This window comes from Pristiophorus japonicus, chromosome 2, assembly GCF_044704955.1.
Source record: "Pristiophorus japonicus isolate sPriJap1 chromosome 2, sPriJap1.hap1, whole genome shotgun sequence".
NCBI lineage: Eukaryota > Metazoa > Chordata > Chondrichthyes > Pristiophoridae > Pristiophorus > Pristiophorus japonicus.
The window spans coordinates 296740768-296763267 of NC_091978.1; the positions used below are offsets into that span (position 1 = coordinate 296740768).

Below are 22500 nucleotides of genomic sequence, written 5' to 3' on the forward strand. Positions count from 1 at the left end.
AGTGAAGATTTTTGTACGCTAGAAAAAACCTTGTCTACACTTTAGGAAATCAGGCGTAGGTTACAAATTAGGCGTAGGGAATGGCGGGGGGCGTTTAAAGGGAAGTTTACAAACATTAAACACTTCACTTTTACAAATAAAGAGCCATCATCAATAATAAATGATAAATACATCAATAAATCAACCAATAAATCAATCAAAAAAAATTAATAAGAAATAATTTTTTTTTAAATTAATAAATAAAACATTTTCTACTTACCGACTGCAGCACCGAGAGCCCTCCAATAGCGTGCTGGGATGTCTCCCCCCCCCCCCCCCCCCCCTGCCCAGTGTGTGTCTGTCAGTGTCTCTATCTCTCTGTCTGTCTGTGTGTCTCTTATTCTCTGTCTGTCAGTGTCTGTGTTTCTGACAGCGAGGGGAGGGGGAGGAGGGGGGTAGAAGGAGAGAGGGGTGGAGCAGTGGGAGGGAAGTGGGAGGGATGGGGGTGAAGGGAAGAAGGGGGAGGGGGAGAAGGGAGGAGGAGATGGGGGGGGGGAAGGAGATGGGGGGGTGGTGGGGGGGAAAGGAGATGGGGGGGGTGCGGAAAGGAGAAGGGGGAGGGACGCTGAATGGAGCTACTGCACATGCGCGCCCACTGTAGCGCATGTACAGAGGTCTCGGCACTGTTTTCAACGCAGGGACCTGTCTCCGCCCCCTACAGCTCCTGCTGCGCTGCGCCGAGGGCCAGAGGACCTGCAGGGAGCTGGAGAATCTGGAAGTTTTTTTTAGGCGCACTTTGTGGCACGAAAAACGGGCGTCCAGGTCGGGACTGCGCCGTTCTAGGCGCAGCTCGAAACTTGGGCCCAATATTCTGGTTGCTTTGTTGTTTGCTGCTATTCAGTAGTTGAATATAGCAGTGTAGAGTCTTGTCACATCAAGATCACTTTCAGCATCTCCTCTAGGTAGTTCAACATCACTTGGAGAACAAGCACTACATGAAGAATCCAAATAAACTGAACCGAATTAACACATATTTTTATTCAGTTCAATCAAGAAATTTTGGACAATGAAAAGGCATAACCTGTGTTTGTGTATCTTCATAGGTATTAGGGGACCAAATTATTTTTGTGACACGACCTGATAAGAAGAAGATTCTCTTCTATAATGACAAGAGCTGTCAATTCACGATGGATGAAGGTAAGAGTTTTTTTTCAATAAATACATTTTTCAGTAGTTTGGCCAGCTTCATTCCAGTTCACAGTAGCTGTTCACAGCACAACACTTCCTTTAATTTGGTATTAAAGCAGCTACAACTTGTATTTGTATAGCACCTTTAACGTAGTAAAATGACCCAAGGCGCTTCAAAGATAAAAAGTTTGACACCGGACCACATAAGGAGAAATTAGACCAAAAGCTTGGTCAAAGAGGTAGATTTTAAGGAGTGTCTTAGCGCCCAAACTTGGTGACCTTATTGCCCACTGCTGCCAGCTGCCACCGAAATTTTTGGGCGGTCTCCCCTCGGTGACAGATTCCTCTAGGTCTCCCTCCGGCAAGAGGGGAGTACCGCTGGGAACCCCTGATGGCCGCTGGCAGGCAAGTCGCGTAAGTGACCTCCCGCTCACTGAGCTGCCATATTGGTGCGGGCGGGAGTTGGCGGCAGCAAGGGAAAGGACTGCTGTGTGGAGGCAGGTCTAATCCCAAAGGTAAGTAAAAGACCTACAAAAAAAAAAGGTTCGTTTTAACTTTTTTTACAGTGACTTATGTGTATGGGGTCCCCTAAAGGTGTTCGAGATTTTTTTTGGTGCAAATTTTTATTTCTATGTTCTCCCCACTCCCTGGGCCCGACTCAATCCTCGGCGGCACTTTGTCGATGATCGCATTTGCCGCCAAGGTTGGGAGCTCCTGCCCACTGCCACCCAGATTGTTTTTTTGCTGCCGGGCGGTACTGCCAGATCTTTGAGAGGAATCTTCCTAACAAAGTCTCTCGGCGGTCCTTTGGGCGGGCCTTGGCTTTCACCAAATTCGGGCCCATAGAATCATAGAAATTTACAGCATTGAAGGAGGCCATCATGTCCACGCTGGCCGACAAAGAGCTATGCAGATTAATTCCACTTTCCAGCTCTTGGTCCGTAGCCTTGTATGTTATGGCACTTCAAGTGCATATCAAAGTACTTTTTAAATGTGGTGAGGGTTTCTACCTCTACCACCCTTTCAACCAGTGAGTTACAGACCCCCACACCCTCTGGATGAAAAAATTTCCCCTAAAATCCCCTCTAAACCTCCTACCAATTACTTTAAATCTATGCCCCCTGGTTGTTGACTCTTCTGCTAAAGGAAATAGGTTCGTCCTATCCACTCTATCTAGGTCCCTCATAAATTTATACACCGCAATCAGGTCTCCCCTCGGCCTCCTCTGTTCCAAAGAAAACAAACCTATCCTATCCAATCTTTGCTCATGGCTAAAATTCTCCAGTCCAGGCAACATCCTCGTAAATCTCCTCTGTACCATCTCTCGTGCGATGACATCTTTCCTGTAATGTGGTGATCAGAACAGCACGCAGTACTCTAGCTGTGGCCTTACTCGTGTTTTATACCGGGAATCGTCAGGTTGGCAATGAAACACTGGCTGAATAGGGCTTTCTTAGCAGGATATATGAGTGCTCCAGCGTTGATTTTCCTGTGGCATTGTTTCTATTGCTGCCGCTGTTTTGGGGCTACATTGATGGTGATGACAGCGGATTAGGCAGTGGTCCGTCCAACAGTGATCAGTTCCTGTCATGGCGCAGGTGATGCGCATGTCCTTGCGGTCTCTCGTTCGGATGATGACGTAGTCTAGCAGATGCCAGTGCTTGGCGCGAGGGTGTTGCCATAAAGTCTTGTATGTCTTTTTGACGGAACAGGGCATTGGTTGTGAGGAGGCCATGTTCTAAGCATTTCTTCACGAGGAGAAGGTTTTCCCTATCCCATTTCTGCCCATCACACCTCCCCAGAGGTCAGTGTCCTTGAAGTCGCCAAGGAGGATCAGCTTGTTGCCCGTTGGGACTTCGGACAGGGATTGTTCGAAGCTGGAGTAGAATTCCTCTTTGCCCTCGTCTGTAGCTTTCAGTCTTGGGGCGTACGCGCTGAAGACCGCAGCGCATTGGTTCCAGGCTAGGGTGAGCCGAAGAGTCATGAGACTTTCGTTTATCCTGCAAATGGAGTCTCTAAGACGGCCCATTCGCTCATTTTTTATGACTAAACCTACCCCATGGAGGCGGCATTCTTTTTCTGGTTTGCCTTTCCAAAAGAATGTGCAACCACCACCTTATTTGAGCTGACCTTCCCCTGCCCTTCGAATCTTGCTTCAGGTAGCGATGTCTACGTTGAAACATCCGAGTTCCCGGGCAACCATAGCAGTGCGACGTTCCGGTCTGTTGGGTTGTCCATGAGGGTCCTGACGTTCCAGGACCCGAACTTCATTTTGAAGGGTGGAAGATGCCTGTGTGTGAAGTCTTTTAACGTGGGGTGGCCGTTACACACAAGCTACCACAAGGGCTTGGCATAGCAAGGTCTTAGTCCAGTGGCAAGGAGATCCAAGATGATTGAAACATAGAAACATAGAAAATAGGTGCAGGAGTAGGCCATTCAGCCCTTCAAGCCTGCACCACCATTCAATAAGATGATGGCTGATCATTCACCTCAGTACCCCTTTCCTGTTTTCTCTCCATATCCCTTGATCCTTTTAGCCGTAAGGGCCATATCTAATTCCCTCTTGAATACATCCAATTAACTGGCATCAACAACTCTCTGCGGTAGGGAATGCCACAGGTTAACAACTCTCTGAGTGAAGAAGTTCCTCCTTATCTCAGTCCTAAATGGCTTACCCCTTACCCTTAGACTGTGTCCCCTGGTTCTGGACTTCCCCAACATTGGGAACATTCTTCCTGCATCTAACCTGTCCAGTCCCGTCAGAATTTTATATGTTTCTATGAGATCCCCTCTCATCCTTCTCAACTCCAGTGAATACAGGCCCAGTCAATACAGTCTCTCCTCATATGTCAGTCCTGCCATCCCGGAAATCAGTCTGGTGAACCTTCGCTGCACTCCCTCAATAGCAAGAATGTCCTTCCTCAGATTAGGAGACCAAAACTGAACACAATATTCCAGGTGAGGCTTCACCAAGGCTCTGCACAACTGCAGTAAGACCTCCTTGCTCTGATACTCAAATCCCCTAGCTATAAAGGCCAACATACCATTTGCCTTCTTCACCGCCTGCTGTACCTGCATGCCAACTTTCAATGACTGATGTACCATGACACCCAGGTCTCGTTGCACCTCCCCTTTTCCTAATGTGGCACCATTCAGATAATCTGCCTTTGTGTTTTGGCCACCAAAGCGGATAACCTCACATTTATCCACATTATACTGCATCTGCCACGCGTTTGCCTACTCACCTAATCTGTCCAAGTCACACTGCAGCCTCTTAGCGTCCTCCTCACAGCTCACACTGCCACCCAGCTTAGTGTCATCTGCAAACTTGGAGATATTACAATCAATTCCCTCAACCAAATCATTAATGTATATTGTAAATAGCTGGGGTCCCAGCAGTGAGCCCTGCGGCACTCCACGGGTCACTGCCTGCCATTCTGAAAAGGATCCGTTTATCCCGACTCTCTGCTTCCTGTCTGTCAACCAGTTCTCTATCCATGTCAATACAGTACCACCAATACCATGTGCTTTAATTTTGAACACCAATCTCTTGTATGGGACCTTGTCAAAAGCCTTTTGAAAGTCCAAATACACCACATCCACTGGTTCTCCCTTGTCCACTCTACCAGTTACATCCTTAAAAAATTCTCGAAGATTTGTCAAGCAGGACTTCCCTTTCATAAATCCATGCTGACTTGGACTGATCCCGTCACTGCTTTCCAAATGTGCTATTATTTCATCTTTAATAATTGATTCCAACATTTTCCCCACTACCGATGTCAGGCTAACCAGTCTATAAATTACCCGTTTTCTCTCTCCCTCCTTTCTTAAAAAGTGGTGTTATATTAGCTACCCTCGAGTCCACAGGAACTGATCCAGAGTCGATAGACTGTTGGAAAATTATCACCAATGCATCCACTATTTCTAGGGCTACTTCCTTAAGTACTCTGGAATGCAGACCATCAGGCCCCAAGGATTTATCATCCTTCAATCCCATCAATTTCGCTCACACAATTTCCTGCCTGATAAAGATTTCCTTCAGTTCCTCCTTCTCACTAGACCCTCAGTCCCCTAGTATTTCCGGAAGGTTATTTATGTCTTCCTTCGTGAAGACAGAACCAAAGTATTTGTTTAACTGGTCCGCCATTTCTTTGTTCCCCATTTATAAATTCACCTGAATCTGACTGCAAGGGACCTACGTTTGTTTTCACTAATCTTTTTCTCTTCACATATCTATAGAAGCTTTTGCAGTCAGTTTTTATGTTCCCTGCAAGCTTCCTCTCATACTCTATTTTCCTCCTCCTAATTAAATCCTTTGTCCTCCTCTGCTGTATTATAAAATTCTCCCAGTCCTCAGGTTTGCTGCTTTTTCTGGCCAATTTATATGCCTCTTCCTTGGATTTAACACACTCCTTAATTTCCCTTGTTAACCACGGTTGAGCCACCTTCCCCGTTTTATTTTTACTCCAGACAGGGATGTACAATTGTTGGAAGTTCATCCATGTAATCTTTAAATGTTTGCCATTGCCTATCCACCGTCAACCCTTTAAGTATCACTCGCCAGTCTATTCTCGCCAATTCACGTCTCATACCATCGAAGTTACCTTTCCTTAAGTTCAGGACCCTAGTCTCTGAATTAACTGTGTCACTCTCCATCTTAATAAAGAATTCTACCATATTATGGTCACTCTTCCCCAAGGGACCTCGCACAACAAGATTGCTAATTAGCCCTTTCTCATTACACATCACCTAGTCTAGGATGGCCAGCCCTCTAGTTGGTTCCTCGACATATTGGTCTAGAAAACCATCCCTAATACACTCCAGGAAATCCTCTTCCACTGCATTGCTACCATTTTGGTTAGCCCAATCAATATGTAGATTAAAGTCGCTCATGATAACTGCTGTACCTTTATTGCACACATCCTTAATTTCTTGTTTGATGCTGTCCCCAACCTCACTACTACTGTTTGGTGGTCTGTACACAATTCCCACTAGCGTTTTCTGCCCTTTGGTATTCCATAGCTCCACCCATTCCGATTCCACATCATCCAAGCTAATGTCTTTCCTTACTATTACATTAATTTCCTCTTTAACCAGCAATGCCACCCCACCACCTTTTCCTTTCTGTCTATCCTTCCTGAATGTTGAATACCCCTGGATGTTGCGTTCCCAGCCCTGGTCACCCTGGAGCCATGTCTCCGTGATGCCAATTACATCTTACCCGTCAACTGCTATCTGCATAGTTAATTCGTCCATTTTATTCCGAATACTCCTCGCATTGAGGCACAGAGCCTTCAGGCTTGTCTTTTTAACACACTTTGCCGCTTTAGAATTTTGCTGTAATGTGGCCCTTTTTGCTTTTTGCCTTGGGTTTCTCTGCCCTCCACTTATACTTCTTTCTATCTTTTGCTTCTGCCCCCATTCTACTTCCCTCTGTCTCCCTGCATTGGTTTCCATCCCCCTGCCATATTAGTTTCACCCCTCCGCTGCATGGGTCGATTACATACACACATGCATACACCTACTGTTCCCCTTCCTGCCCGCAGGTCCTCCCTCCCTTGGGATTCATAGGCTGCTGTTGCCCGTGCTGCTTATTCGCTAGGCCTTGACCATGCTGCTTCTGGGCCCCGACCTCGCCCTCCCTCTCCTCACCGACCTCCGGACCGCCCTCTCCTCTCCGACCTCAGGGCCTCATTGACCTCCGGGCCTTCCTCTCCTCGCCGACCTCCGGGCCTCCCTCTCCTCGCCGACCTCCCATCCTCCCTCTCCTCGCCGACCTCCAGGCCTCCCTCTCCTCGCCGACCTCCGGGCCTCCCTCTCCTCGCCGACCTCCCATCCTCCCTTTCCTCGCCGACCTCCAGGCCTCCCTCTCCTCGCCGACCTCCCATCCTCCCTCTCCTCGCCGACCTCCCATCCTCCCTCTCCTCGCCGACCTCCCATCCTCCCTCTCCTCGCCGACCTCCCATCCTCCCTCTCCTCGCCGACCTCCGGGCCTCCCTTTCCTCGCCGACCTCCCATCCTCCCTCTCCTCGCCGACCTCCAGGCCTCCCTCTCCTCGCCGACCTCCGGGCCTCCCTCTCCTCGCCGACCTCCGGGCCTCCCTCTCCTCGCCGACCTCCGGGCCTCCCTCTCCTCGCCGACCTCCGGGCCTCCCTCTCCTCGCCGACCTCCGGGCCTCCCTTTCCTCGCCGACCTCCCATCCTCCCTCTCCTCGCCGACCTCCAGGCCTCCCTCTCCTCGCCGACCTCCGGGCCTCCCTCTCCTCGCCGACCTCCCATCCTCCCTCTCCTCGCCGACCTCCAGACCGCCCTCTCCTCGCCAACCTCCCATCCTCCCTCTCCTCGCCGACCTCCCATCCTCCCTCTCCTCGCCGACCTCCGGACCGCCCTCCTCTCCGACCTCCGGGCCTCCCTCTCCTCGCCGACCTCCCATCCTCCCTCTCATCGCCGACCTCCGGGCCTCCCTTTCCTCGCCGACCTCCCATCCTCCCTCTCCTCGCCAACCTCCAGGCCTCCCTCTCCTCGCCGACCTCCCATCCTCCCTCTCCTCGCCGACCTCCGGGCCTCCCTCTCCTCGCCGACCTCCGGGCCTCCCTCTCCTTGCCGACCTCCCATCCTCCCTCTCCTCGCCGACCTCCCATCCTCCCTCTCCTCGCCGACCTCCGGGCCTCCCTCTCCTCGCCAACCTCCCATCCTCCCTCTCCTCGCCGACCTCCGGGCCTCCCTCTCCTCGCCGACCTCCCATCCTCCCTCTCCTCGCCGACCTCCCATCCTCCCTCTCCTCGCCGACCTCCGGGCCTCCCTCTCCTTGCCGACCTCCCATCCTCCCTCTCCTCGCCGACCTCCCATCCTCCCTCTCCTCGCCGACCTCCCATCCTCCCTCTCCTCGCCGACCTCCCATCCTCCCTCTCCTCGCCGACCTCCGGGCCTCCCTCTCCTCGCCGACCTCCCATCCTCCCTCTCCTCGCCGACCTCCCATCCTCCCTCTCCTCGCCGACCTCCGGGCCTCCCTCTCCTCGCCGACCTCCCATCCTCCCTCTCCTCGCCGACCTCCAGGCCTCCCTCTCCTCGCCGACCTCCCATCCTCCCTCTCTTCGCTGACCTCCAGGCCTCCCTCTCCTCGCCGACCTCCCATCCTCCCTCTCCTCGCCGACCTCCGGACCGCCCTCTCCTCTCCGACCTCAGGGTCTCATTGACCTCCGGGCCTCCGTCTCCTCGCCGACCTCCGGGCCTCCCTCTCCTCGCCGACCTCCGGGCCTCCCTCTCCTCGCCGACCTCCGGGCCTCCCTCTCCTCGCCGACCTCCCATCCTCCCTCTCCTCGCCGACCTCCGGGCCTCCCTCTCCTCGCCGACCTCCGGGCCTCCCTCTCCTCGCCGACCTCCCATCCTCCCTCTCCTCGCCGACCTCCAGGCCTCCCTCTCCTCGCCGACCTCCGGGCCTCTCGCTGACCTCCGAGCCTCCCGCTGCTCGTTGACCTCCGGGCCTCCCGCTGCTCGCTGACCTCCGGGCCAGAGTACTTGCGCTGCTCCCTGCGGTGGCTAGCTCCTGCTCTTGCTGCTTCCACCCAGGTTGGGTCTGCCGACGCCGCGCTGGGTCCTGGGTCGCTCCTCCTCTAACTCCGCTCCTGCTGCTCCCGGTGATGCAGAGTGTGTCCACAGCACCTGGTCTGCAGTCAAGGCCTCCATAATTAGCACCTGCAAAGAGACGTTTGGTCACTCGACCAGGAAACACCAAGACTGGTTCGGCGAGAACGACCAGGAGATCCAGGAGCTAATAAACCGCAAGCGCAAAGCATTCTTGAACTGGAAGCAGCAACACAACTCGAGAGCAAGAAAGCAGCTCTACAGACAGCTGAAGGCTGAGGTCCAACAAAAAACCTGTGACTAAAGAACAGATGGTGGGTGGAGAAAGCGCAGGAGATCCAACTGCTAGCCCACAACCACGACGTGCAAGGATTCTTTCTCGCAGTCAAGACCACCTATGCCCTAAGCACCCAAGGTCTTATCCCACTGCTCACCAAGAACGGAGAGATAGTCATCAAGGACAGTCAGTCCCCGTTGGAAGGAGCACTTTGAAGATATCCTTAAGCGAGACTGTCTTCGACATGAGTGTCCTCGACTCCATACTGCAGCATGCCACCTGCCACTATCTCAGCACAATCCCAGCATGAGGTAGAAAAGGCCATCCAACAGCTGAAGAACAACAAAGCATCAGGAGCAGATGGAATCCCGGCCGAAGCACTAAAACATGGCGGAGAAGCACTATTGGCTCGAATACGTGACCTCATTTCTCTTTTCAGAAAGGAGGAGTGCATGCCAGGAGATTTTAGACGTCATAATCGTGACCATCTTCAAGAAAGGGGACAAGTCCGACTGCAGTAACTACAGAGGAGTTTCCTTGCTGTTGGCCACAGGGAAGGTCATCGCAAGAATTCTCCTCAATCGCCTTCTCCCGGTGGCTGAAGAGCTCCTCCCAGAGTCGCAGTGCGGATTCCGCCCACTAAGGGGCACAATGGACATCATCGCACGGCAAATACAAGAGAAATGCAGGGAACAGCACCAACCCTTGTACATGGTCTTCTTTGATCTCACAAAGGCCTTCGACACTCAACCGTGAGGGATTATTGAGCATCCTCCTCGGATTCGGCTGCCCTCAAAAGTTTGTCCCCATCCTCTGCCTGCTTCAGGATAACATACAAGCCGTGATCCTGACCAATGAATCCACCACAGACCCAATTCACATACGAACTGGGGTCAAGCAAGGCTGTGTCATCCCATCAACGCTCTTCTCGATCTTCCTTGCTGCAATGCTCCATCTCACCATCAGCAAGCTCCCCGCTGGAGTGGAGCTAAAATACAGGAATCTGTTCAACCTCCGCTGCCTCCAGGCCAGATCCAAGGTCGTGCCACCCTCCATCATCGAATTACAGTACGCAGGGTGTTTGGTGAGGTCTGCCCTCCAGGCCTCTATAACCAGTGCCTGCGAAGAGACACTTGGTCAGTCAACCAGAAAACATCAGGACTGGTTTGATGAAAATGATCAGGAGATCGAAGAACTAATAGCTCGCAAGCACAAAGCATTTCTGAGCCTCCAGCAACACCCCAACTCGGGAGCTGCAAAACAACATTAAAGATGGCTCAAGGCACAGGTCCAACAAAAAACCCGGGACCTAAAGAACAGGTGGTGGATGGAGAAAGCACAGAAGATACAACAACTGGCCGACAGCCACAATATGCGAGGATTCTTCACTGAAGTCAAGGCCCCCTATGGCCCAAACTCCCAAAGCCCCACCCCACTCCTGGCCAAGAACGGGGAAATACTCATCAAGGACACCGAGGCTGTCAGGGCCCAATGGAAGGAGCACTTTGAAGATCTCCTCAATCGAGACTCTGCCTTTGATTCGAGTGTTCTCGACTCCAACCCGCAGCATGCGAACCGCCGTCAACTCAGTGAAACTCCAACGTTGCACGAGGTAGGCAAAGCCATAAAACAGCTCAAGAATAACAAGGCTACGAGTGCGGATGGAATCCCTGCTGAGGTGCTAAAGTATGGCGGAGAGGCGCTGTTGGCGTGGATACATGACCTCATCTCTCACATCTCCCGGCATGCTCTCCTCCCTCCAGATGAAAGAGATTCAGTGATTGTGACCATTTTTTAAAAAGGGGACAAGTCCGACTACAGCAACTACGGAGGAAAATTCCTGCTATCAGCCACTGGGAAAGTTGTCGCTAGAGTCCTCCTCAATCGTCTCCTCCCGGAATCACAATGCGGATTTTGTCCCCTACGGGGCACAACAGACATGATCTTTGTAGCGTGACCGTTGCAGGAAAAATGCAGGGAGCAGCGCCAGCCCTTATACATGGCCTTTTTCGATCTTACAAAGGCCTTTGACACTGTCAACCATGAGGGTCTATGGAGCGTCCGTTTCGGATGCCCCCAAAAGTTTGTCAACATCCTTCGCCTGCTTCACGATGACATGTAGGCCGTAATCCTTACCAACTGATCCATTACAGACTCAATCCACGTCCGGACCGGGGTCAAACAGGGCTGCGTCATCGCTCCAACCCTCTTCTCAATCTTCCTCGCCGCCATGCTCCACATCACAATCAACAAGCTCCCCACTGGAGCGGATCTAAACTATAGAACCAGTGGGAAACTGTTTAACCTACGCCACCTCCAGGCCAGGTCCAAGATCACCCCAACCTCTGTCGCTGAGCTGCAGTATGCGGACGATGCCTGTGTCTGCACACATTCAGAGGCTGAATTCCAGGATATAGTCAATGTATTCACTGAGGCATATGAAAACATGGGCCTTACGCTTAACATCCATAAGACAAAGGTCCTCCTCCAGCCTGTCACCGCCGCACAGCACTGACCTCCAATCGTCAAGATTCACGGTGCGGCCCTCGACGATGTGGACCATTTCCCATATCTCAAGAGCCTCTTATCAACAAAGGCAGACGTTGATACGGAGATTCAGCATCGCCTCCAGTGCACGAGTCGCAATGCAAAGAGCATGAAGAGGCCAGGTGCAGGCAGCGGAACTTTGCTTCCTGCCTCTGAGCCAATTTTGAATCCAAGTCGCCACTTTGCCTTGGATCCCATGGGCTTTTACTTTCGTGATCAGTCTGCCATGTGGGACCTTATCAAAAGCCTCGTTAAAATCCATATACACTACATCAAACGCACTACCCTCAGACCCTCCTTGTTACCCCCTCAAAAAATTCAGTCAAGTTAGTCAGACACGACCTTCCCGTAATAAATCCATGCTGACTCCTTGATTAATCCACGTCTTTCTAAATTAACATTTATCCTGCCCCTCAGAATTTTTTGCAACAATTTTCCCACCTCCGAGGTTAAGCTGACTGGCCTGTAATTACTCGGTCTATCCCTTTCTTCCTTTTTAAACAAGGGTACAATGTTAGCAATCCTCAAGTCCTCACCACCCCTGTAGCCAGAGAGGACTGGAAAATGATGGTCAGAACCTCTGCTAGTTCCTCTTTTGCTTCTCTTAACAGCCTGGGATACATTTCAATCAGGCCTGGGGATTTATCCACTTTTAAGGCTGCTGAACCCCTTAATACTTCCTCTCTCACTATGTTTATTTCATCTAATATTTCACATTCCTCACTGATTGAAATGTCTGCATCACCCTTCTCTTTTGTGAAAACAGAAGCAAAGTATTCATTAAAAACCATACCCTTGTCTTCCGCCTTCACATACAGATTACCTTTATGGTCTCTAAAAGGACCCACTTTCTTTAGTTATCCTCTTGCTCTTAATGTATTTATAAAACATCTTTGGGTTTTCCGTGATTTTTCTTACCAAAATGTTTTCATGCTCTCTCTTTGCTTTCCTAATTTCCTTAATAATTTCGCCCCTGCACTTTCTATACTCCTCTAGGGTTTCTACAGTATTGAGCCCTCGGTATCTATCATTCGCCTCCCTTTTTATTTATCCGACCCCTTGACATCCAGGGGGCTCTAGATTTGTTAGTCCCACCCTTTTTCTTTTAGGGGACATACTTGCTCTGAATCCTACGGACCTCCTCCTCGGATGATGTCACCAAGGGTGCAACATGTCAATGAGAAATAGGACGGCAAGGATAGATCTTTGGGGGACACCAGAGGTAATGATGCAGGAGCGAGAAGAGAAGCTGTTGCAGGTTACTTTGGCTACGATTAGATAGATAATAACTAGTGCAATGCCACCCAGCTGGATGACAGTGGAGAGGCGTTGGAGAAGGTTTGAGTGGTCAACCGTGTCAAAGGCTGCAGATGGGTCAAGAAGGACAAGGAATGATAGTTTGCCCTCGTCACAGTCACAAAGGATGTCATTTGTGACTTTTATGAGAGCCGTTTCGCTACTGTGGTAGGGATTCAAACGGGGTTGTGCGAAATCTGGGCATGGATTTGGGAGGCGACAACGCGTTCAAGGACTCTGAAGAGGAAAGGGAGATTGAAGATGGGTCGTTAGTTTGCAAGGATGTAGGGGTCAATGGTTTGTTTTTGAGGAGAGGGGTCAAGACAGCAGATTTGAGGATGTCAGCTAACAAGGGAGCCAGAAAAGGAAGTTGGGTGGTCAGCAGTTTGTTGGGAATATGGTCAAGGGAACAGGATATGGGTCTCATGGATAAGATGAGCGCGCAGAGGTCCTGAGGGGAGATCAGAGAGAAACTGGAAAAAGACGCAAATTCAGGGCTAGGGCAAGGGTGTCCTTGGAGGAAGTTTGGCCCGGTGGGCTAGGGGTGGCAAGGGAAGTGGCAGAGACAGCTCAATGGATGGTCTCAATCTTAGCGACAAAGAAGCTCCTCACACTTGTCGGAGGTGAGGGTGGAGGAGACAGGGGAGAGGGGCTTAAGAAGAGGGTGACCAGTGGAGAATAGAAGCCGGGGTTTATCTTTGCATTCCGGAATGATTCTGGAATAATAAACAATTTTGGCAGAGAAGAGCAGGACCCGATAATGATCTTTGTGGTCCAGCCGGATCTGGTGGTGAAAGGCTAAACCGATCATCTACCATTTCCATTCAAGTCTGCATCCTTTGGACTTAAGGGAAGATGATGGCCGTGCCAGGGGGAACGGCAAGGGTGAGAGAGAATAATTGATTTAATAGGGATTAGGGCATCAAAGATGGTGGTGAGGTGGAGGTTCAGCAGATCGGTAGCTACAGAAATGTCATGGTGAATGGCGGGGGAGGGGGCGGGAAAGGCTGGACAGTTGGGATTTCATCAGTATAGTTGGGAGAGAGTTTTTTTCCAGAGGCGGACACAAAAAGAAGTAGGGTTGGGGGGATGGGTGGCAGGGGGATGTGGGTGGAGAACGATATGAGGAAGTGGTCAGAGATGGCCTTATCTGTTATTGACACGACGGGAGTAGCAAGGCCACGAGAGATGGCAAGATCGAAGGGGTAGCCGTAAATGGGGGTTTAGGAGTTTGCATGGAGGGAGAGATTAAGAGAGGATAGAAGGCTCGTGAACTCAGAGGAAAGAGAGCACAATGAATTGAGATCATAGAATCATAGAAATTTACACCACAGAAGGAGGCCATTTCGGCCCATTGTGTCCGCTCCGGCCGACCAAGAGCTATACAGCCTAATCCTACTTTCCAGCTCTTGGTCCGTAGCCCAGTAGGTTAGGGCACTTCACGTGCACATCCAAGTCTTTCTTAAATGTGGTGAGGGTTTTTGCCTCTACCATCCTTTCAGGCAGTGATTTCCAGACCCCCACCACCCTCTGGGTGAAGACATTTCCCCTCATATCTCCTCTAAACTTCCTCCCAATTACTTTAAATCTATGAACTCTGGTTGTTGACCCCTTTGTCAAAGGAAACAGGTCCTTCCTCGCCACTCTATCCAGACCCCATGAAATCCATAATTTTATACACCTCAATCAGATCGCCCCTCTGTTCCAATCTTTCCTCATAGCCAAAATTCTTCAGTCCAGGCAACATTCTTGTAAATCTCCTCTGCGTCCTTTCCAGTGTAATCACATCTTTTCTGTAATGTAGTGACCAGAACTGCACACAGTACTCCAGCTGCGGCCTAACCAGTGTTTTATACAGTTCAAGCATAACGTCTTTGCTCTTGTATTCCATGCCTCAACTAATAAAGGCAAGTATTCCATATGCCTTCTTAACCACCTTATCTACCTGGCTTGCTACCTTCAGGGATCTGTGGACCTGCACTCCAAGGTCCCTTTGTTCCTCTACAATTTTCAGTGACCTACCATTTAATGTGTGTTTCCTTACCTTGTTAGCCCTCCCCAAATGCATTACCCACACTTCTCCAGATTGAATTCCATTTGCCACTATTCTGCCCACCTGACCAGTACTTTGATTGACAACTTCCTGCAGAGATGGAGGTTGAAATTGCCAGGGATGAGAAGTCATTCAGTGCAGAGGCAGAGGGAGGAAAGCAGTGAAGTGATAAACAAAAAATTATGATACTTGTGTGGGTGGTAGAGAATGAGAATTTAAAACGAGAGGTGAGTGTGGTGGAATAAGGTGAGGTGCTCAAAGGAGGAGAAAGTCTCGGAGGAATAGGGGGACAGACCGAGGTGTTATTTGGTGATGACAGCCACACCACCACCTGAGCGGGATAGACAGGTGGGGAGGCTTCATTTAAAGATAAGGGGGCCGAAATTCCCTTGTACTGCGTCTACAGGGAAGGGGAACTTAAAACAATCACCATCACTAAAGAGAAAGTACTCAGTAAAATAATGGGACTAATGGGCCATCATGCTAGGGTCTTAAAAGAAGTGGCTGCTGAGATTGTGGATACATTGGTTGAAATGTACCAAAATTCCCTGGATTCTGGAGAGGTCCCAGCGGATTGGAAAACTGCAAATGTAATGCTCCTATTAAAAAAGGAGGGAGACAGAAAGCAGGAAACTAGACCAGTTTGGCTAACATCTGTCGTTGGGAAAATACTGCAGTCCATTATTAAGGAAACAGTAGCAGGACATTTGAAAGGGAAATCATGTTTGAGAAATTTGCTGGAGTTCTTTGAGTATGTAATGAGCAGGGTGGATTAGTGGGAACCAATAAGGTGCCACATAAAAGCTTACTGCACAAGATAAAAGCTCACTGGGTTGGGGGTAATATATTAGTATGGATAGAGGATTGGCTCACTAACAGAAAACCAAGTCGGGATAAATGGGTCATTTTCTGGTTGGCAAATGGTAACTAGTTGGGTGCCACAGGGATCGGGGCTGGGGCCTCAACTATTTACAATCTGTATTAATGACTTAGATTACTGAGTGTAATGTAGCCAAGTTTGCTGATGATACAAAGATGGGTGGGAAAGCAAGTTGTGAGGAGGACACAAAGAATCTGCAAAGTGATATAGGCAGGCTAAGTGAGTGGGCAAACATTTGGCAGATGGAGTATAATATGGGAAAGTGTGAGGTCATCCACTTTGGCAGGAACAATAAAAGAGCAAATTATTATTTAAATGGAGAGATATTATAAAATGCAGTACAGAGGGACCTGGGGATCCTTGTGCATGAAACACAAAAAGTTAGTATGCAGGTACAGCACCTAATCAGGAAGGCAAATGGGGAATGTTGGCCTTTATTGCAAAGGGGTAGTCCTGCTTCAACTGCACAGGGTATTGGTGAAACCACACCTAGAGTCCTGAGTATGGTTTTGGTCTCCTTATTTAAGGAGAGATATATTTGCATTGGAGGAAGTTCAGAGAAGGATCACTAGGCTCAAGGGGCCAATGGCCTACTGCTGCTCTTATTTCTTATATTTTTATGTTCTCACGTTAGCACCAAACACGTTGGGCAAAACAGTTTTTGCCCAGTGGGGTAGCGGGGGAGGGCGGCACTACCGTCTCCCACGAAATTGCACGGGAGTTAGCAGAGGTGCAAAAACGGTAGCACCATGCCCCCGCCGGTAACTCCACCGGCCACTGCGCTTGCGGCAATCACGTCATCGCCGTGCGCCCCTTCCCGCGGCGGTCCCTTCCCACCCGGCAGCCGAAATTGGCTAGCGCCCCGTGAGGATGACACTCGCTGTTTCAATAACGTGGCATTGGTGGGGGCAGTCGAACAAAGTAGGGGGGGAGGGGATCGCTGTTCCCGGCAATGTGGAGGGAAGTGGCGGTGGCGGCCAGCACTGCCGTTCAGCGAAGCCTCTCTGTGTCAGAAGAAATTCAACGACCTCAGGTGGATGGTCAAGGTGAGTACAAGCTTCCACAGCTCCTACATACCAGCCTCTGAACCTCTGTCTATGCACACTGCGTAAACCACCACTCCCCCACCAAACATGTGCAGCTACTCAAACTCTCATCCTCATCTCATGCTATTCAACGACGGCAGGCATATCTCCCAGACACATAGCTGGACTCTGACTCATACACATTCCTTTCTTTTTCAGGCCAAGATGGCATATAATAGGAAGGAGCAGCAGAGGACAGGTGGGGGTGAACCTCAGGTCCAGCGAGTGCAATGACTGATTGGCCAGCAAGTGGTGGCCGTTGGCGATGCCAACCCCGATGGAGCAACAACGGTATCTTTATCCCCTCTCCTTTTCTCATCCCACTTACCCCTCACACCAGAAGCCTTTATCACTTTCCAGCTCCTGATACTGTCTGCATTCCTTGCTCCATTCCTGCCCCCCTGACCTCACCTTAACGCGAGCCATGTGCCCTTTTTGATTTCAGAAAATCAGCAAGCAGATGAGCAGCCTGTCCCTGCAATGATAGTGAGGAAGGAGAAGAGGAGGAGGACCCAAGTACCGTGTTATTGCATCTCTCATCTGCAGGCACCAGCTCAGAGACTGGCAGTATGTGTTCGTTGGAGGTTAGCTTAGTAGAGGAATCTGCACTGGATGATGCACCAGGGCCTAGCGGGCTGCAGCATGGGGAAAGGGTAGCTCGGGGGCCAGCACCCCGGAGGGAAAGTTCGTGCCCGAGTTCTGCTGCACAGGGCTCAGATGAGGACCTCGATGGGGAGGCATTCACAACCAGGGTGATGACCATACACTGCAACAGAATAGGTGCAATTGCATGTGTGTCTTAGAGCCTCTTGGCAATGATAAGAAGCATGGAGGAGTCCGCCTCTAACATTGCACACAGCTCTGCGCATACCAAGGAGCCCATCATTTCCAGTCTTCAGACGATGATGGATTCCCAGACTGTGGGGACCCAGATCTCATGATGTGTGTCATTGGCGATGTGACAAGTTTCATTGCAGCACAGATGGAGGCAATGCAACGCATCTGAGTGCTGTAATGCAGTCAGTGGTTGCTGGCATTGAAGCTCATACTGCTCTCATGCAGTCTCAGCTGGATGTTACATGAGCTCTGACTGCTGCCATCGTCGCTGGGTCCACCACAGTCGACCGGGGATCTCATGGTGTCGCAGCATGCCATCAATCTCTGCACCAGCAGATTGGGATGGATACTCAGGTGCTGCCTCAGGGAGTGGCAGTGTGTCAGTGGAGTAGGAACCTGCTGTCCTCTCAGGATGACAGCATTCCTGAGCCCACCACTCCCAGTCCATCATTGCACTTGTCGCTGCCTGTCATCCAGCCAGCCCAGACTGCTGCCGCCCAGCCTGAGGTGGTTCAGTTGACAGCCGAGCCTTCCAGGCCCAGAGCTGGTAGAGGGCGTCCTGCAAGGCCATCTTTAAAAAAAAGGAGGGAGAGAGAAAACAGGGAATTATAGACCGGTCAGCCTGACATCGGTAGTGGGTAAAATGATGGAATCAATTATTAAGGATGTCATAGCAGCGCATTTGGAAAGAGGTGACATGATAGCTCCAAGTCAGCATGGATTTGTGAAAGGGAAATCATGCTTGACAAATCTTCTGGAATTTTTTGAGGATGTTTCCAGTAGAGTGGACAAGGGAGAAGCAGTTGATGTGGTGTATTTGGACTTTCAGAAGGCTTTCGACAAGGTCCCACACAAGAGATTAATGTGCAAAATTAAAGCACATGGGATTGGGGGTAGTGTGCTGACATGGATTGAGAACTGGTTGGCAGACAGGAAGCAAAGAGTAGGAGTAAATGGGGACTTTTCAGAATGGCAGGCAGTGACTAGTGGGGTACCGCAAGGTTCTGTGCTGGGGCCCCAGCTGTTTACATTGTACATTAATGATTTAGACGAGGGGATTAAATGTAGTATCTCCAAATTTGCGGATGACACTAAGTTGGGTGGCAGTGTGAGCTGCGAGGAGGATGCTATGAGGCTGCAGAGTGACTTGGATAGGTTAGCTGAGTGGGCAAATGCATGGCAGATGAAGTATAATGTGGATAAATGTGAGGTTATCCACTTTGGTGGTAAAAACAGAGAGACAGACTATTATCTGAATGGTGACAGATTAGGAAAAGGGGAGGTGCAACGAGACCTGGGTGTCATGGTACATCAGTCATTGAAGGTTGGCATGCAGGTACAGCAGGCGGTTCAGAAAGCAAATGACATGTTGGCCTTCATAGCGAGGGGATTTGAGTACAGGGGCAGGGAGGTGTTACTACAGTCGTACAGGGCCTTGGTGAGGCTACACCTGGAGTATTGTGTAAGTTTTGGTCTCCTAACTTGAGGAAGGACATTCTAGCTATTGAGTGAGTGCAGCGAAGGTTCACCAGACTGATTCCCGGGATGGCGGGACTGACATATCAAAAAAGACTGGATCAACTGGGCTTGTATTCACTGGAGTTCAGAAGAATGAGAGGGGATCTCATAGAAACGTTTAAAATTCTGACGGGTTTAGACAGGTTAGATGCAGGAAAAATGTTCCCAATGTTGGGGAAGTCCAGAACCAAGGGTCACAGTCTAAGGATAAGGGGTAAGCCATTTAGGACCGAGATGAGGAGAAACTTCTTCACCCAGAGAGTGGTGAACCTGTGGAATTCTCTACCACAGAAAGTTGTTGAGGCCAATTCACTAAATATATTCAAAAAGGAGTTAGATGTAGTCCTTATTACTAGGAGGATCAAGGGGTATGACGAGAAAGCAGGATTGGGGTACTGAAGTTGCATGTTCAGCCATGAACTCATTGAATGGCGGTGCAGGCTCGAAGGGCTGAATGGCCTACTCCTGCATCTATTTTCTATCTTTCTATGTTGCAGCCACAGGGGATACACTACGCAGGAGCAGTTGAATAGCTAAATCCAGTGTTGAGAGGGGCTATAAAGTTTGGCACAAGGGAGTTTTGTAAATGTAATTGTTGTTTATAATTGTGGTGAATGTTATGAGATATATTTTATTGGAATGTTGCCTATTTGGTTCTCGCTATCGTTTCAGTTTTGGGGCTGTGGTATGGAAGGGGAAATGGATGTGCTGATGGGAACGTGCAGAGTAAACAAGAAATGAACTGGAATTCACTGGAAACAAAGTCTGATGACATGAGGTCGCGAACTGCCTTTGCAGAATGGCAAATGAGTTGTTCCTCCTCCTCTATCTCCTCCTCCACCTAGTCCTCCTCTGTAAGATTTATTAGATCTGTCAGAAGAGACTTGGATCCGTGACCACAACAAATCACGCTGGGTACAGATATCATCATCGTCATAAGCAGTCCCTCGGAATCGAGGAAGACTTGCTTCCACTCTTAAAATGACTCCTTAGGTGACTGAACAGTCCAAAATGAGAAACACAGGCCCTGTGCAGGTATCTTGTAAATAAGCACAACAGATGTTATTAAGTAGTTTACTTCCAGCACAAAGAAATAATACTTAACAAGGCGATAGTCGACAGTCTGTTCCTTGAAACCTCAACGGTAGCCTACTGAGTGACTGGGACGCTGTCTCTTGCTGTGTTCTATTGACCGTAGTCCTCCTCTAGTCTTCTTCTGTGTTACCACTGCCTGCAGAGTTCAATAGCTGTTACTATTATGTTCCGAACACAGATGAGACTGCACAGAGCGAGGTTAAAGTAACAGTGACCTCAGTCTTTATTAAGACACTCCAGAGTGAGGAACAGGCCTTCGGGGCAGGCTCATATACAGTGCTCCCAAGGGATGCTGGGATCCCTTGGGACATCAGGGGATGCGCTCCCTGGTGGTGGAACATGGGAGTGCATGCTTTACAGAAACACAACATCACTCCCCATCGCCCCCCCCAAAGTCGAAGTGAAAACTATTTATAAGGTGAGGCGGTCGGGAGCCTTTCTTTCCCTGGTGGACCGCCTCGGTACAAATGTCTGTTCTGGTGTGTTGGCTGTGCCCTCGCTGGGCTGGTGTGTTGTTGGCCCTGCAGGGTTGCTGGCTGAGCCTGGCCTCGCTGGGCTGTTGGGCACGATGGGTTCAATTTCCTGGTCCGGGGTGGTATCGTTGATCCTTTGGGTGTGTGTTGTGGGCTCGAAAAAGGTGGTGTCTGCTGTGGGTTGTTCAGGGCAGTCTGTGAACTGCAGCCTCGTTTGGTCCAGGTGCTTTCTGCAAATTTGTCCATTGTCTAGTTTGACTACAAACACCCTGCTCCCTTCTTTAACTATCACCGTGCTCGCGATCCACTTGGGACTATGTCCATAGTTTAGCACATACACAGGGTCATTAAGATCAATTTCCCGTGACACAGTAGTGCGACCATTGTTCACATTTTGTTGCTGCCGCCTGCTCTCTACCTGATCATGCAGATTGGGGTGAACCAGCGAGAGTGTCCTTTTCATGAGTAGCTCAGCCAGGGGCATCCCTGTGAGCGAGTGGGGTCTCGTGCGGTAGCTGAGCAGTACTCGGGACCGGCGGGTTTGGAACGAGCCTTCTGTGACTCTTTTAAGGCTCTGTTTGATTGTTTGTATTGCCCGCTCTACCTGCCCATTGGAGGCTGGTTTAAAACGGGGCCGAGGTGACATGTTTGTTCCCACTGTGGTTCATGAATTCTTTTAAATTCGGCACTGGTGAAACATGGCCCGTTGTCACTGACCAGTATGTCATGCAGGCCGTGGGTGGCAAACATGGCCCTCAGACTTTCAATGGTAGTGGTGACGGTGGTTCCCAACATTATTTCACATTCAATCCATTTTGAAAAAGCAACCACCACCACCAGGAACATTTTACCAATAAACGGGCCCGCATAGTCGACATGGATCCTTGACCATGGTCTGGAGGGCCAGGACCACAAACTTACTGATGCTTCTCTGGGCGCGTTGCTCAACTGAGCACACACGCGGCATTGCCATACACAGGACTCCAAGTCAGAGTCGATACCAGGCCACCACATGTGGGATCTGGCTATCGCTTTCATCATTACTATACCCGGGTGTGTGCTGTGGAGATCCGAGATGAACGTCTCCCTGCCCTTTTTGCGGTTACCCCACAACAGGCAGTCTGCCTCAATGGACAGCTCGTCCTTTCATAGAAATATAGAAAATAGGTGCAGGAGTAGGCCCTTCGAGCCTGCACCGCCATTCAATAAGATGATGGCTGATCATTCCCTCAGTACGTCTTTCCTGCTTTCTCACCATACCCCTTGATCCCCTTAGCCGTAAAGATCATATCTAACTCCCTCTTGAATATATCCAATGAACTGGCATCAACAATTCTCTGCGGCAGAGGGAATTCCATAGGTTAACAACTCTCTGAGTGAGGAAGTTTCTCCTCATCTCAGTCCTAAATGGCTTACCCCTTATCCTAAGACCATGTCCCCTGGTTCTGGACTTCCCCAACATCGGGAACATTCTTCCCGCATCTAACCTGTCCAGTCCCGTCAGAATCTTATACGTTTCTATGCGATCCCCTCTCATCCTTCTAAACTCCAGAGTATAAAGGCCCAGTTGATCGAGTCTCTCCTCATATGTCAGTCCAGCCATCCCTGGAATTAGTCTGGTAAACCTTCGCTGCACTCCCTCAATAGCAAGAACGTTCTTCCTCAGATTAGGAAACCAAAACTGAACAC

General features: G+C 50.1%; 1 protein-coding gene across 3 annotated transcripts in view; it reads left to right on the forward strand.

Moving 5' to 3' along the window:
• Positions 1 to 22500, forward strand: part of gtf2e2 (general transcription factor IIE, polypeptide 2, beta) — a 244217-nt gene that overhangs the window by 190489 nt on the left and 31228 nt on the right. For all 3 annotated transcript variants that reach the window (XM_070865079.1, XM_070865073.1, XM_070865064.1), the window contains one exon: positions 1083 to 1176. In XM_070865079.1, coding sequence (XP_070721180.1) covers positions 1083 to 1176 — 94 coding nt within the window. The remainder of the gene's footprint in view (positions 1 to 1082; positions 1177 to 22500) is intronic.